This window comes from Homarus americanus, unplaced genomic scaffold, assembly GCF_018991925.1.
Source record: "Homarus americanus isolate GMGI-L3 unplaced genomic scaffold, GMGI_Hamer_2.0 scaffold59232, whole genome shotgun sequence".
Lineage (NCBI taxonomy): Eukaryota > Metazoa > Arthropoda > Malacostraca > Decapoda > Nephropidae > Homarus > Homarus americanus.
Genome location: NW_024717214.1, coordinates 277501 through 293112, shown reverse-complemented (window position 1 = coordinate 293112; position 15612 = coordinate 277501). Strand labels below are relative to the sequence as shown.

At 43.2% G+C, this 15612-nt stretch overlaps 1 protein-coding gene across 1 annotated transcript; it reads right to left on the bottom strand.

The window, feature by feature from the left end:
* Positions 1-203: 203 nt before the first annotated feature.
* LOC121858847 (dynein assembly factor with WDR repeat domains 1-like) lies at positions 204-9321 on the bottom strand. Its single transcript, XM_042355504.1, has 10 exons — positions 9243-9321; positions 6773-6848; positions 6167-6367; positions 5749-5871; positions 4694-4881; positions 4305-4434; positions 3831-3990; positions 3350-3484; positions 3009-3101; positions 204-808 (listed from the first exon to the last, which is right to left on the bottom strand). Exons 1-10 carry the CDS (start codon positions 9280-9282, stop codon positions 674-676), a joined length of 1281 nt encoding a protein of 426 aa, XP_042211438.1. The 5' UTR covers positions 9283-9321; the 3' UTR covers positions 204-673.
* Between the last annotated feature and the right edge of the window lie 6291 nt (positions 9322-15612).

Below are 15612 nucleotides of genomic sequence, written 5' to 3'. Positions count from 1 at the left end.
CAGGCTAGTGGTGGTTTCTAGAGCATTATTAAACCAGTAGGATCACTGTTCTAGTTACTGGTGGTTTATAGAATATTATTAAACTCTAGTAGCTGAAAAAATATTTAATTAATAAAAATCAGGATTATAAGTATAATGATAATAAGATAATGAAAATTATAATATAGCAAAATAATAATAAACACGAAGACAATACTACTAATAATATGATAAACGATGAACAGGAAAAAGAAAAACATCACGGGAAATATGAAATTTATACCAATCGTAAAGTAACAAGAAACCACTTAGAATTTATTATTATTTAACTTTAGTCTATAATCCTTTGAGGACGATGGTGTCCGTATCTCTTAGATGTTGATAGTTTGACCTATAATTCTTTTTATGGACGGCATTGTATGCTATAATCCTCATGGGGTTAAAGTGTCGTCCTTAAAGGGTTAATTTTAAGGTGATTTGAAGCCTTTTGTAATGTTGATCGCGATGAATATTAGACAAACTCATACACACAGAAGGTGGGATTGAACCATGCAGGCTGTCTCATGTGTGAGGTGGGTATGACTTGGGTTTTTGTTTTTGCTTCTCCAGGGCGTCAGGTGTGTGAGGGGCAGGTGTCTGGGTGTGGCATTACCTCCCAGGGGCGTCAAGTGTGTGCAGGTGTGTGGGTGTGGCATTACTTTTCCGGTGTATCAGGTGTGTGGGAGTGACGCCAGATGACACAGGTGCTATCTCGGCTGCCAGTGACCATCACCTGTCCACTGTAACTCACTGCTAGGGAGAACACCTCGTCCTCGTGCCCCCGACATTCCTGTAGAAGAGGGTGTTTGTTGTCAGTGAGTGGTCTGTACTGTACACACACACACACACACACACACATACTTCAGGTCAATGTTCAATATGCAAGAATATTAATTATATGTATGTGTGTGTGTGTGTGTGTGTGTGTGTGTGTGTGTGTGTGTGTGTGTGTGTGTGTGTGTGTGTTAGTTAGGGATCGCCAGGATGGTTGTGTCAGTAGCACATCTTGACTCAAAGTTCCGTCGCGCGGACCTCCTCCTGTAGTGAGAGCAGATTAGACTCTTTCAGGTGTTATGGTTGAGGCTCGGGAGTCGAGATATATTCGTGTCACTGATGCTGACTCTCGTAATGACGTTTCTTGGGGCTTATCTTCAGGTGAACCTTATGTATATCTTCCTCTCTGTGCTCTGGTTATTTGTGAGGCAGTTATGTTTTTTACGATTACCTGCACATTACCTCCTCAAAGGGGAATCGAACCTTAGACCAATGTAGAGGACAGGCAACCCAATAAATTATTCACTCAACCACCGTAGTTTGTATACTTTAACGGGGTCCTTGATTCCCAGCCATAGAGTAAGGTCTTGAGAATGCGGAGTGTTGTAAGTGGAAATGCAGTTTACTCCTGTGCTTCTGTCCTTACTTCAGTGTATCACCTTCGCGACGCTGAACTTGCATAAACAACAAAATTCTTAGAAACTTCCTTGTCTTAAGCCGGGGTCACACGAGTACTTTTATGAGCAATTGATTTTTCAGCAGGAATATTGGAGGAAGAAAATACGATCAATTTCTTTAAGATGTGCACACACACAGCAAGAAAAAACAAGTGAACGCCGCCGTGCGAGTAGTTGGGTAACGGAACATAACAACAAGGCAAGATGAATGCAGACAACGTAACAACCATCTTTGGCAGTATTTTTTTTATTAAAAAAACCCCGAGAGAAATCAGAAAACGATTGTTTACTCGTAAATGTCTGGCGAGGAGGAGGACTGGAAGTGTTGATTATAGACTAGTTGGACTATCGTAGCTACAGTAGGGAGGGATGCATGCGTGTGGACTGAACGGTTGGGCGCCCTTGTAGTATTTAGTAAACAAACTCTACAAATGAGCACCCAAATTATGGACTCAATATGTGTCTTCAAAGAAATTTAGTGCATATATATATATATATATATATATATATATATATATATATATATATATATATATATATATATATATATATATTGTATCTGTAAATGACAAGACGCAACAGGCAAACAAGGCAAGTGGTAATTAGTAATTAGCCTACCTGCATCGCTCTGATTGGTGGAGCCGCAGACAGGCATTCACATTTGAACATGGTATAGATAAAGCCCGCCAGTTGCTATTTGGCTTAGTTACTGTGTGTGATGCCGACACATACCGCTCTACTATAGCTGCTGTCCAGTGAGTGTTGTGAAGTGTTACCATTCATGTTGTGGAAGATGCCGTGTGGTTAGTGTTGACATTTGATTGTTATTGTGTTCTGTCCTTCACACACACACACACACACACACCCTGACGCACATAAACACAGACACACATACACACACACACACACCCTGACGCACATAAACACAGACACACATACACACACACACACCCTGACGCACATAAACTCAGACACACATACACACACACACACCCTGACGCACATAAAGTCACACCCTGACAACACACATATACACACACACACCCTGACGCACATAAACTCAGACACACATACACACACACACACACCCTGACGCACATAAACTCACACCCTGACAACACAGACACACATACACACACACTGACATGCAAACATGTATAAATACCACACACACACACACATCCTGACGCACATAAACACAGACACACATCCACCCACACACACACACCCTGACGCACATAAACTCACACCCTGACAACACAGACACACATACACACACACTGACATGCAAACATGTATAAATACCCTCACACACACACACATACACACACACATCCTGACGCACATAAACACAGACACACATACACACACACACACCCTGACGCACATAAACTCACACCCTGACAACACACATACACACACACTCACACACTGACATGCAAACATGTATAAATACCCCCCCCACACACACACACATCCTGACGCACATAAACACAGACACACACACCCTGACACACACACACACACATACATACACACCTGGACACAGTGACCGTCCTTGGCGTCCCACACCCTAAGGTAGCCGTCCTCCCCAGCCGTGATGACCCGGGTCCCAGCGGGATTAAAAGACACCTGTAAGATAGAGATGTCCAGAACACCTGGCCTGGCTTTATGAGACAGTGACCTTAGCGACCCCCTGACCTTTGCAACCCCCTGACCTTAGCTGTCTCCTGACCTTAGTGACTCCTGACCTTAGTGACTCCCTGACCTGAGAGACCCCTGAGCTTAGTGACCTCCTTATCTGGTGACCCCTGACCTTGTTAACCCCTGCCATTGTTAACCCCTGACCTTGTTAACCCCTGACTTTAGTGGTCCCTGACCTGAGAGACCTCGCCGCCGTGTCCGTCGAGCTGGAGGGTATGAGTGAGGGTGGGCAGATATAGGAGGTGGGCGGTCCTGTCTACGCCGCCCGTCACTAGCTGCCGCCCACAGCTGTCCCACGCCCCTGACACCACCTGTGGGGATGGACAAATATCACCTGTCACCTACATACATTGTACACAGTGTCCTATACAGCACCTCAGACACTTAACTACACCTGATACAGTACTCAGACACACCTGACTATACAGTTCATACACTTACCTTAGCGTATTGGTGGAGGGTGTCGGTGAGGGTGTAGCGGAGGTTGTGGTGGGGATGATAGAGGTTGTGGTGGAGGGTGTGATGGAGGGTATAGAGGGTGTGGTGGAGGGTGTAGAGGTTGTGGTGGAGGGTGTAGAGGGTGTGATGGATGGTATAGAGGGTGTGATGGAGGGTATAAAGGGTGTATTTGGAAGGTGTGTTGGAGGGTGCAATTACCTCAGCGTCGTGGTGGAGGGTGTAGAGAGTGTGGTGGGTGTGGCGGAGGTCCCACACCTGGGCGGAGGCATCAGTACCCCAGGAGGCCAGGTAGCGACCACACCAGCTCATACCTGCTCCGTTCACCTCCCCATCATGCCCCACCAAGGTCCCACTGTTCCTGAGGGAGGGAGGGAGGAGTACTCAAGTACACTCTTGTGTCTTTCATTAGGTTAAGTCTGCCGTAATGAAGGGCTCATGATACTCGTGAGCAGGAAATAGAAGAATAGTGAGTTGTGAATTAACCTGTTCATTGAGTCTACCTAATTGAAGGGGACACGGTACTCCGGAGGGAGGGCGGAGAGATACTCAGGTGGGTCATTACCTGCTCCTTTACGTTAGGTCTCCATTACTGTGAGTGGAGGAATGACCTTCCAGGACCTACAGTAAGTGACCTGATATAACCTGACCCGATATGACCTCCATCTGACTCACTCATGGGTCCTGGCATCCCACAGCCTGACGGTACCGTCGAAGGAGGCGGTGTAGAGGACGTGACCTGATCTGTCGCCGCCCACGCCAACTACGGCGCCCTTGTGCCCTGCCAGGGTTGTCACGCACTCGCCTGCTGGTCAACACGACTCTTGTTATGACAGCTTCGTGTAATAATAATAATAATTATTAATGGTTTATTGAAAGAACATGGCAGCCGGAAAGTTGAAAATATACAGTTACATAATTGGTGCGTGTGTGTCAATGTTTCCGTTATAATCTCTTCCTGTATCTTCATCTTTGTTAGTACAGTATATTTCAATCTACATCCAGAGAGAGAGAGAGAGAGAGAGAGATACACTGACATAATGTAACCAACACCATTAACTGACCCATGTGCAGGTCCCATATCCTGGCGGAGGTGTCCATCCCGCCGGTGGTAAGGAACTGCCTGGAGGTGGGGAGGGACGCCACCACTGCCACTGGACCATCATGACCCGCCAGCACCAACTCACAGCTCCCCGTTGCCGCCTCCCACACACGCACCGTCCCGTCGAAGCTGCAGGTAGCCACTAACTCGCTGAAGGGACGTGGGGATCGATGAGAGGAGAACGGGATGTAGAGAGAGAAGAGGAAGAGTGAGAGATTGTGAAGAGGAGTGAGAGGACGTGGAGAGAGTGAAGGGATGCGGAGAGGGGAAGAGAACATAGGGAGAGAGTGAGAGATTGTGGGGTAGGGTGAGTAGGGAAGAGGGGAAATGATATGGTCGTAGAGAGGGGTGGGACGGGAAAGGGAGAGGGATGGAGGTCTGAGAGGGGAGTGGCAAGTGATGGGGTTGTAGAGAAAGAATAGGAGAAGGCTTTTCTCTCCGACTTGCATTTTATTGTTGTTGTGTGTCTGTACGTGTTGCTGTGTGCCTGTACGTGTTGCTGTGTGCCTGTACGTGTTGCTGTGTGCCTGTACGTGTTGTTGTGTGTCTGTACGTGTTGCTGTGTGCCTGTACGTGTTGCTGTGTGCCTGTACGTGTTGTTGTGTGTCTGAACGTGTTGCTGTGTGTCTGTACGTGTTGCTGTGTACGCCTGTACGTGTTGCTGTGTGCTGAACGTGTTGCTGTGTGTCTGTACGTGTTGCTGTGTGCCCCGTGTTGCTGTGTGCCTGTACGTGTTGCTGTGTGTCTGAACGTGTTGCTGTGTGTCTGTACGTGTTGCTGTGTGTCTGTGTGTTGCTGTGTGTCTGTACGTGTTGCTGTGTGCCTGTACGTGTTGTTGTGTGTCTGAACGTGTTGCTGTGTGTCTGTACGTGTTGCTGTGTGCCTGTACGTGTTGCTGTGTGCCTGTACGTGTTGTTGTGTGTCTGAACGTGTTGCTGTGTGTCTGAACGTGTTGCTGTGTGTCCTATAACCATCTGGCAGGTGGTCTCAGGTCTCCTACGCCAGCTGGTCACTTACTCATGCTTGCCGGCGAAGGTTACATCAAACACAACATCTTGATGGCCCTTTAGTGTGGTGACCGCCCCTCCGTCCTCCGTCCTCCACAGTCGACACTCCCGGTCATAGCTGCCAGTGGCGCACCTGTACAACCACACGTTCATGTCACCTGTTTACTGTTAATTAATACCAATGTCTATAGTTGAACAGTGTGTATAGGCCACGTACAGTGTCACTGTTACTCATATTGCTCACAAATGTTACTCATATTATTCAAGTGTTATTCATATTATTCAAGTGTTACTCTTATCATTCAAGTGTTACTCATATTATTCAAGTGTTACTCATATTATTCAAGTGTTACTCATATTACTCACAAGTGTTACTCATATTACTCACGTGTTACTCATAATACTCCCGTGTTACTCATATTACTCACAGAGAAGCTTCCTTGTTGAGGGCGACATTGGTGAGTGGTAGGATGTGGGCGCGGAGGGTGGTGTGCCGTTTGTGGACGTGGTGGGTGGAAGCGTGTAGGGCTTGCACTAGGCGCCCCACTAACCGCTGAACACGCCCTCTTTGCCCTATTGCACAAGCCTCCCGCGCCGTCACCTCCCTTACTACCTCATTAACCTGTGAACTGACGATGAAAGATTGAATGTTGTTTAGTGTTTGCGTAGACGTATGTGTGTGTGTGTGTGTGTTGAGTGTTTGTCAGTGTGTGTGTTGCTGGGAAGAGGAGGAGAGAGAAGACACTCAACACGCATAGATGGAAATAAACCTCAAAACGAAAAGTAAACCAATAAATCGATAAGTGAAAAATGTAAGAAATTATATTTATAAATAATATAATAAACAAATCTGCAAAAAAGCATCAAATTAAAACTACATAACATAAGTATCTCAGACTAGATTGAATTGCCGTCTAATAATTTTCAGCCTATATATCCAGCAAGTGTTACAGTGTTAAAATACTCGTTCACTGACCATATTTGATGTATTACATTATAACAACCATTCTCCTGCAGGTGGTGGCAAGACTTACTCGGGGCGGAGGTCGAACAGGTCCACCTCCCTACGACAGGAAGAGCCTCTGGAGTCTGTCAGCTCGAAGGTGAGTCCTGTGGGTGGTGATGAGCTGTTGATGTGATGCTCTTAGTACTATTACAGTATTATAATTAGGTGATATTAATGGTACTCTTTTCATTATAGTCATATTATCATAATTATTGATATGATATGATGTTATTAAAACTATTATTTTGATTAATTGGAGTTATATGTATTGTGTGTGTGTGTGTGTGTGTGTGTGTGTGTGTGTGTGTGTGTGTGTGTGTGTGTGTGTGTGTGTGTGTGTGTGTTCCTTGTGCATTCCCACAGTTTTGAATACCGAGCTTAAATTTTGTAGGGAGGTGCTGGTGGCGTAGGTGGTTGTGCACCATCTCCTGCCCTCCATTGAGACGAAGCTGAGTCACTCACTCAATATTGAGTTCATTCCAAACTCGCAATTGGTCTAAGTTAAGGGAAGCTCGTGATTGGTGGAGTCACACCGAGTGAATATGTCTATGGAGGGTGGGGGGTTACCAGCAAACACTACTAATCGTTTTTAACTTCTTTCTTTTTCACTTTAAGATATCTACGTTATAGTTGTATTTGATGTGATAATCTTTAATTCTTGGGTTCGCATGTCATTCTAGATCAACACTTAATTGTTAATATTACTCGCAATTGCAAATATAGAGAAATGACAAGTAATAATGAGCTCGAGATTAACCCAACGCAGCTCATTCCGTCAGCCAATCAGCTCCATTGATAAAATGTGCTTTAGGGTCTGTTGCAAAGGGCACGTGAACGGATTATTATTATTAATATTACAGGTATTATTATTATTATTAAAAGCAGCAGTAGACTATTTTTCTTTGACGAACATGAACTATTTAATTAAGAATATATATTTTTTTAAATTCATAGTCATTTAACTACCTTTTTAATTATGATTCGTTAATATCTGCTTAGACAGAATACAAGAAAAGTAATTTAATAATATACTTTCCGTGACGAGCGAGTGACACCCGGTGTTGATATCAAAGTGTTAACGGGATTTACGGTACATACACTACGATCAGTTTATTCCCTTCCCATATAAGTATCGTCTACGTGGACTTGTGGTTCCCAGACATAATATTATCTCGGCTGGCATTATCCTGGGATACAGACCTACTGTAGATCTGTTAAGTGTTTGAGTTGGAGGATGTCCCGCACTACTCTTCCCGCAAACTGTGTAACAGTCCCACGTCTAATATTATTACCTCGATTGTCAGGGACCTCCTGCCACAGGGAGTCACTGATCACAGCATGTTACCATTAATTTTGGTGTACTTCTGGGACGCTGCCCACACTTGGTGGGTACTTGGCCCATTTCGACAAAGTCTGTTTGTTAAGAGATAATAATTCTCTTGTGTTTTTATGTTGTAACAGGCCGCGTGTTCTGATAAATTTGCCGCCCTTTAGGCGTATTTAATTAACTAAATAAAACTATCCATTTAGTGGTGAGTAACATGACGGTGTTACGTCGTTTACAGACAGGACGTGATGTTATGACAATCATTTGAACATTTAATATAATTTCTAAGCCACATAATAGTACAGTAATTAAAAGATAACAAATAATTAATTCAATGTATTGCAACATAAGGATCACCTGTGCAATACAATTAAAAGTTCAGTCACGATTTACTTCATCTGTGTTAATTATTTTAACCATTGTACACACACACACACACACACACACAAGGAACTAATCGTTGGTATACATTTAGAATCATTGGGATGACGATTCTTCAGGTGATCCTATTTACGAATCATTTATCATTCAATATTCGTAATACTAACAGTATGTATATTCAACAAACAAAAATGATAGTGAAGCATTAAAATACGAATAATACAGCTATTAAAATCATTACTCCACTCTATGCCAGCGTAGCCTATTGTTTTCCGGAGTACCACAGCCTAGTACTTCTCTACACTGGAAACATTGATACGCAAGGTTTTCTCAATATATTTTCTATAATAATAATTTCCTAAGTAGTATCATCATTGCAAGGGTAAATGAGTGATATGAAGCTACTAATCAATCGTTTAACATCACAAGTTTGACCAGTCACAATGGTCCAAATAAAACCTATGGCAAGGTAAAAAAAAAAAAGTCGATAATTTTCGTCACTTTGTCTAGAAAACTCGACTCAAGGCGATGTTACGGTTAAGCAGCTTCATATATTTTACCTTTCAAGCCAGTCTGTCATTATATTAATTTAATAAATAACTGCTGGGAATATTAACAGGTATATTACGGTACCTATCTTGTAATAACCCAAATAATATGTGTTGTTTTTGTGTGATATGTTTAAGTTAAGAATAGCGATAGAGTAATCAAGTTTTTCACATATGATTTAACGCCTTAAGCTTATATGTACAAATGAAGGCGAAGGCATGATAGATGTTCTGAATCTTACCGGGAGGATAGTAGCGAAGGTATATACGTTTCAGGTTCATGGTGAGGGGGATACAATAGTACTAAAGAGAAAAACACCGACATTTGTTTACGGTCTCCATGGTAACGTTAGCGGGAGTCTGACCGTTTTCTATGATGTGTATAGAGAAAACTATTTATTTACGGGTAGTCTAGTGTAAATTAATCAACTATATTAATATTTCCAGACAGTTTTAACACGGTGTCTTGTTCTGTCACATGTGTAGTTTATGTTGTTTTAGTACCTTTATAGTCAGCATGCTCACCTCACAAGCGAGCGGATCCGAATTCGATCCCCGGGCAGGGTGAAACCATGGGCAAGTTTCATTGTGCCATTTGCCTCTGTCTACCCAGTAGTAATTGGGGACCTGGATGTTAATCGATATGCGGATCGTATTCCAGGGTAATGGTTTGCCAGTGCAGTTGGCGAGTTGTCCGGTTTTCTCGGACTATTCCTTGACACTGGGTTATGCAGCTCGTTAACTTAGAGTGTGGTTGTTGTGTTGGCGACAGCTTCTATACCTTAAACAAATTCACGCCTAGGTGGCCCTAGGGCCGGCCATCCTCGTTACACGAGGAGCATCCATTATTTATATTGTATAGATTGGGTATTACATGTTCCTTTTACACCTGTCTGTCCCTACCTACCAACGTCACCTGAATTACCGATAAGGTGTGAGATCCGGTATTGTGTTGAATTTTTAGGCTTTTTATACAATGCCTAAAACTTCAAGGCAAAGCATAAAATCAATCATTTCGTACACATTTCCTAGGCATTTTATATAATTCAGCGTTTGTTTTAGGCAATGTGTGAAACGAGACCTGTTTTAACACACTTATCCCCGTACTCTAACCTAACCCAACACCATAACAATCTGCTCCCAGTAACAAAGTAACAAATAACGAACTGCACTTAGGGAGGTTCTCATCAAGAGACGAAAAAGAAAAAAAATGCCAACACTGACGAACATAAACTAAGGAAGAATCTACCCTAATTACCCAAAACAACAAACCTTCCCGTGTAATCAAATGTACAAACAACGAATTTACCCAACTTACAACTTTTAGGTGATCGACGACTGGGTCCTACAATTAGGTCACGATCATTACCTAGAAACACCTGATGGATGGTGCAGGTGAAGTATAGGACGCAGGTGTGTGGGTAAGGTGGTGAAGATGTAGTAAGATTAAACACCCTAACCTAACCTAACCTAACCTAACCTAACCTAACTTAACCTAGCCTAACTTCCTCAGGTAGGCGTTAGGGTGTTTAATCATCAGGTGAAATAAGTCGGGGTGTCTAATCTTTAGGTCTTTCAATACAGCTGAGCAGATAATTTATAGAGCATCCCTTATCCTGTGATTGGTGAGGTAAAAAAGCATAAGAGAGCAGAGGTCACTGAAGGTCACTGTTATAACCTCCATAGGTCAGGATGTTGTAGCCCTGAGTCACTGAAGGTCACTGTTATAACCTCCATAGGTCAGGATGTTGTAGCCCTGAGTCACTGAAGGTCACTGTTATAACCTCCATAGGTCAGGATGTTGTAGCCCTGAGTCACTGAAGGTCACTGTTATACCCCTAGAGGTCAGGATGTTGTAGCCCTGAGTCACTGAAGCTCACTGTTATAACCTCCATAGGTCAGGATGTTGTAGCCCTGAGTCACTGAAGGTCACTGTTATAACCCCAGAGGTCCCTGGGTCAGGATGTTGTAGCCCTGAGTCACTGAAGGTCACTGTTATAACCTCCAGAGGTCAGGATGTTGTAGCCCTGAGTCACTGAAGGTCACTGTTATACCCCCTGTCAGGATGTTGTAGCCCTGAGTCACTGAAGGTCACTGTTATAACCTCCATAGGTCAGGATGATGAGTTTGTTATAACCCCATAGGTCAGGATGTTGTAACCTGAGTCACTGAAGGTCACTGTTATACCCCAGAGGTCAGGATGTTGTAACCCCTGAGTCACTGAAGGTCACTGAAGGTCAGGATGTTAAACCCTGAGTCACTGAAGCTCACCCCCGAGGTCAGGATGTTGTAGCCCTGAGTCACTGAAGCTCACTGTTATACCCAGAGGTCAGGATGTTGCCTGAGGACTGTTATACCCCCAGAGGTCAGGATGTTGTAGCCCTGAGTCACTGAAGCTCACTGTTATACCCCAGAGGTCAGGATGTTGTAGCCCTGAGTCACTGAAGCTCACTGTTATACCCCCAGAGGTCAGGATGTTGTAGCCCTGAGTCACTGAAGCTCACTGTTATACCCCCAGAGGTCAGGATGTTGTAGCCCTGATGATTATTTAATTTCTCATTTAGTTATAAAAGTTTCTCTGATTTAGGGTAGGTAGGGGTGGGGTGGGGTTGTGTGAGGGGGGTTGGGGCAGACAGGTGTAGGTGTGGAAGAGAGGGCGGGGGACAGGGGAGGGAAGGAAGATGACAGGGTGATTCGGTCATGCGTGTAGGAGAGAAGGAAGGGAGGGTGTTGGGAGAAGGAAGGGAGGGTGTTGGTGGTGGTGGAAGATGAGTTATATTTTTGTGGTGGGATAATTGGGGAATGGAGAGGGATCTTTAGAGGTGAGTGGGGATGGAGGGGTGAGAGGTGGACGTATTCTGGAGGAGGAAGGAGGGGAAGGTATGTAAGGTACACAGGGAGAGAAGAGGAAAGAGCACTGGGCAGAAGAGAAGCTTGATAAAAATAAGAGGATGTAGAAGGGAAGAGAAACAGGAGAAACAAGAAAAAGATAAATGGGAAACATAGTGAGAAGCGAAAGATACAAGTGTGGCGGAGTGTTCAGGTGTGGCTAACAGTGGGATGTGAGGGGGAACATCCGGGTGGGAGTTACCGACAGGGCGAAGTGCTGGGCGTATGTTACTCCTCCCTCAGCCCCATGGCGGTGCGTCACCAGTCTTACCAGAGCGTCTCTAAAACAGATCAGTTGATTATACGGACTCCTGATGGCGGCGACATAGTATCTGCCTGACTGACACCGTTTGTAATGGTGTTAATTGTGACATAACTTCTCGGTATGACTTTATTTTAGACTGATGATTACGCCCTAGAGTTCCCTCATGACTCGTGTCGTATTATGATGTTAGGATCAATATCTTTAAGTTAACGGAGCGTAAAGGACACAGGTCAGAAGTGGTCGTTTGTATCTAAGGAACGGGACAAGTATTCTAGACTCTTAATTCTATGAAGTGGAAAGTTGTACAGTGGCTCTACTGTCACATTGTGGTTTGAACAATACAAATTGAGTTGATACTTATTATTTTCATACTGCATTCTTTTGAGCCCATTAAACTACTGTTACGTGTCAAGTTTGTCCATTGAAGCCGTCACTTAAATCCGCTGTGTTCTGCACCAGCTGCTGCCTTGAACCATTAGCAGAAAGTGTTCCTCTTCTGCACTGTATTACTCTTTCGAGTTTTTGTCATTGCTTACCCGAAGTGATATTACTGTACATCCCTCACACGAAGACTTGAGGGAGGGAAACACTGCCCGGATCCCCATGGAAGTCCTGATCACCGACACAGAAGATGAAAATAATCTTTAAAACAATAAGACATTATGGCTGACGACTATATTCTCATCATCATGAAGGTACGTTTAAAACAGACATAACTCTCTACCGTACGATTAACCTGGGTTATCCATCAGACTGTGAACTACTCTGAAACGGATCTATCATGACCAGATCTACTACCACTAGATAGATCTCATTTGACTCCAATCTTCCCAAATCAGGACAAAACGAATTGTTGAATGGCGTTTTACAGATGCCTAAAATTAATCAAGTGCAGGTGTAAGGAGTCTGTAGGCTTAATAAGTTTAGACAGGTATGAGACAGACGTGGGTGTTGACTGACTGACTCCCAGGTAAAACACTGATAGGTATAGTCGATAGGTGGTATAGGTAGTAATTAATTCAACTCAAGTAGGTTATTGAGGTGATACACGTTAGGTTCTCTATTATATCTTGAAGTAATTAGATTTATTTTTGTATTAATTGCCAAGGGAACTGTTGTTGAGGGTGTGTTATATTTCTCTCTCTCTCTCTCTCTCTCTCTCTCTCTCTCGTTAATACTCTATGTGTGTATTAGACTTGTGTGTCCAGAGCACTCGTGTGTCTTAACTGGAAACGCTGTAACATAGTATTGATAGATCCAGTTTATTAACCCCTTTAGGCACGAGGGGTCTCTCTATAGTCTCTCTATGCTGAAGGAGTGACTAATGTTAACTTACTTTTTACGATGAGATTCTACTTGAATTGAGAGATAAATAGACAGATTAAGAGATAGAGGTGTTCTCTTCCTCCAAATACTTTGCCATTGACCTGTTCAACTTTTGTCCATTCAATTCTTCCCGATATAACACATTTAGTAAACCATAAATACAAATATACCAAGAGTTTTCCATCTAGATCCATTACTAACTAAATTCTATACAAACTGCACAAATGACAAGGTAAAACTCAGGACGGTAGGGGTTGATAAGGTCAGCTGAGGTCAAGAGAATTATCCCTAAAACACAAACTAATCATCAGTTTTTCAATAACACTGAGAAGATGTTTTGGGACAGTGTTTTATATCTTGTTCTATAACGTAAGTCAAACGAGTTAATAATCAACATTTTATTTAGACCTTCAGTTAACAGAGACTTCCATCGTAAGAACATTTGTGGAGGAGGAAATTAGACGTCAAGAAATCATTTATACACACCGAGGAAATATTGAAAATAACAGAGAAACAAAGAAACAAAGAATAAAGCGAATAAATTAATAGATGTATAGCTAAATATACCAATTATAGATGAGTTAGATAAATAGTTAAGCAATAGTGATTAATGAAAGTGAATGGAATACTAGAATAGATGAAAGTGGATCACGTAATGACAGTCACACCTGCTGTTTGGAATTAGATGTCCCCCCCCCCACCTCCCTCCCTCCTTCCCCTCCCCCCTCTCACCGCCGTCTGCCAGGTGTGTGTGTGTGTGTGTGACCCCCCATTCTCTCAGGTCTCCTACTGCCACTCACTCACTCTCCCCCTGTTATTCTCTGACTTTGGTACTCTCTCTCACTCATTCTGACACTCTCACTAGACAACACTCACTCTTCGCCCACTCTCACTTCCACTCTCTCTCTCTCTCTCTCTTGTACTCTGGTAAACATTATGACAAGAAGCTGAGTCACCCTTCCCTTTACCTCCTCTCCCACCTCTCCTTCCCCCTCCCTCCCACAGCACGCACACACACACCTGTATAGTCATATGATATAGAGGTTATTCACCCCTCCCTCTCACTCCATTCAGCCTTACCTCCACCCTCCCTCTCTACCCCTCCCTCTCTCTACACCTTCCTTCCTTCCTTACCCCTCCCCGCCCTCCCTCCTTCCTTCCCTCCACCCCTCCACCCCCTCCTCCTTGCGTGAGTCACTACTACTACTACTGCTAAGCTGACGCCGTAACACATAAGTACGCTACCACTACTACACGCTTGCTTCTTATTGCGTGTTAAGTAAGTAATGGTCACCTACTTAACAGAAGCGTTAAGTAAGGGTTGTTGACTCTACTTAATATGCCTTTTGGGGATACGCCTTGATAATTTCATATTTAATTAACGATTCAATAACATAATTTTTTTCTCGTGTTTTTCGGACAAATCTATTTTTAAGAGTATTCAATTTTTTAAGTATATTATTCCAGGTGTTTCTAATTTGTTGTTGTTTATCTTTTCCGTGTTATATAGTTTACAGTACAATGGGCTGTGTCTCTGGGCTCCCCTAGGCCACCCAGCTGTGAATGGGTTCCAGGCGTTATACAGTTGAGGAAGTGATGGTAGTCTAGTGCAGTGCCGGTCGTAAGTGTTTCCTACTGTTCTCTCTTTCTCTCCTTGTTTATCATTCTCTCTCTATATTCTGCTCTCAGATTGTCCTTATGTCCGACTTTCTCTCTCTTGTTTTATATTTGTCAGTTTATTTCCTCTCTTTCACGTTTAGTTCTCTCTCTCTCTCTCTCTGGCCAGAAAAAACTAATCACTATTTCACTCACATGTATGTATGTATGTATGTATGTATGTATGTATGTATGTATGTATGTATGTATGAATAATAATAATAATAATAATAATAATAATAATTAACGGTTTGTTGAAAAAGTTCTGCAGCCCGAAGGCTGAAAATATACATTGGACATAAATAACTTATTACATACATTGGTGGTTTAACAAAAGCCTTCGTTAGTGAAAGGTGAAGGAACATATAGTGAACATACAGATTAATGTTTACACACGTAGATCATGTGAGCTGAGGTGTTGAACAGCAGACACGTAGTGTAGAAACTCCCTCACAGATGGCGTTATGAGGGGCATC

What these genes read in the sequence shown, in the direction of transcription:
- LOC121858847 (XM_042355504.1), bottom strand. Translation starts at nt 9,282, where the DNA reads ATGAACCTGAAACGTATATACCTTCGCTACTATCCTCCCG. An exon ending in CTGTTCGACCTCCGCCCCGA is followed by an intron (nt 6,368 to 6,772) that starts GTAAGTCTTGCC and finishes TTTCATCGTCAG; the next exon opens with TTCACAGGTTAATGAGGTAG. An exon ending in CCCTCCACCACGACGCTGAG is followed by an intron (nt 3,485 to 3,830) that starts GTAATTGCACCC and finishes CCATCCCCACAG; the next exon opens with GTGGTGTCAGGGGCGTGGGA.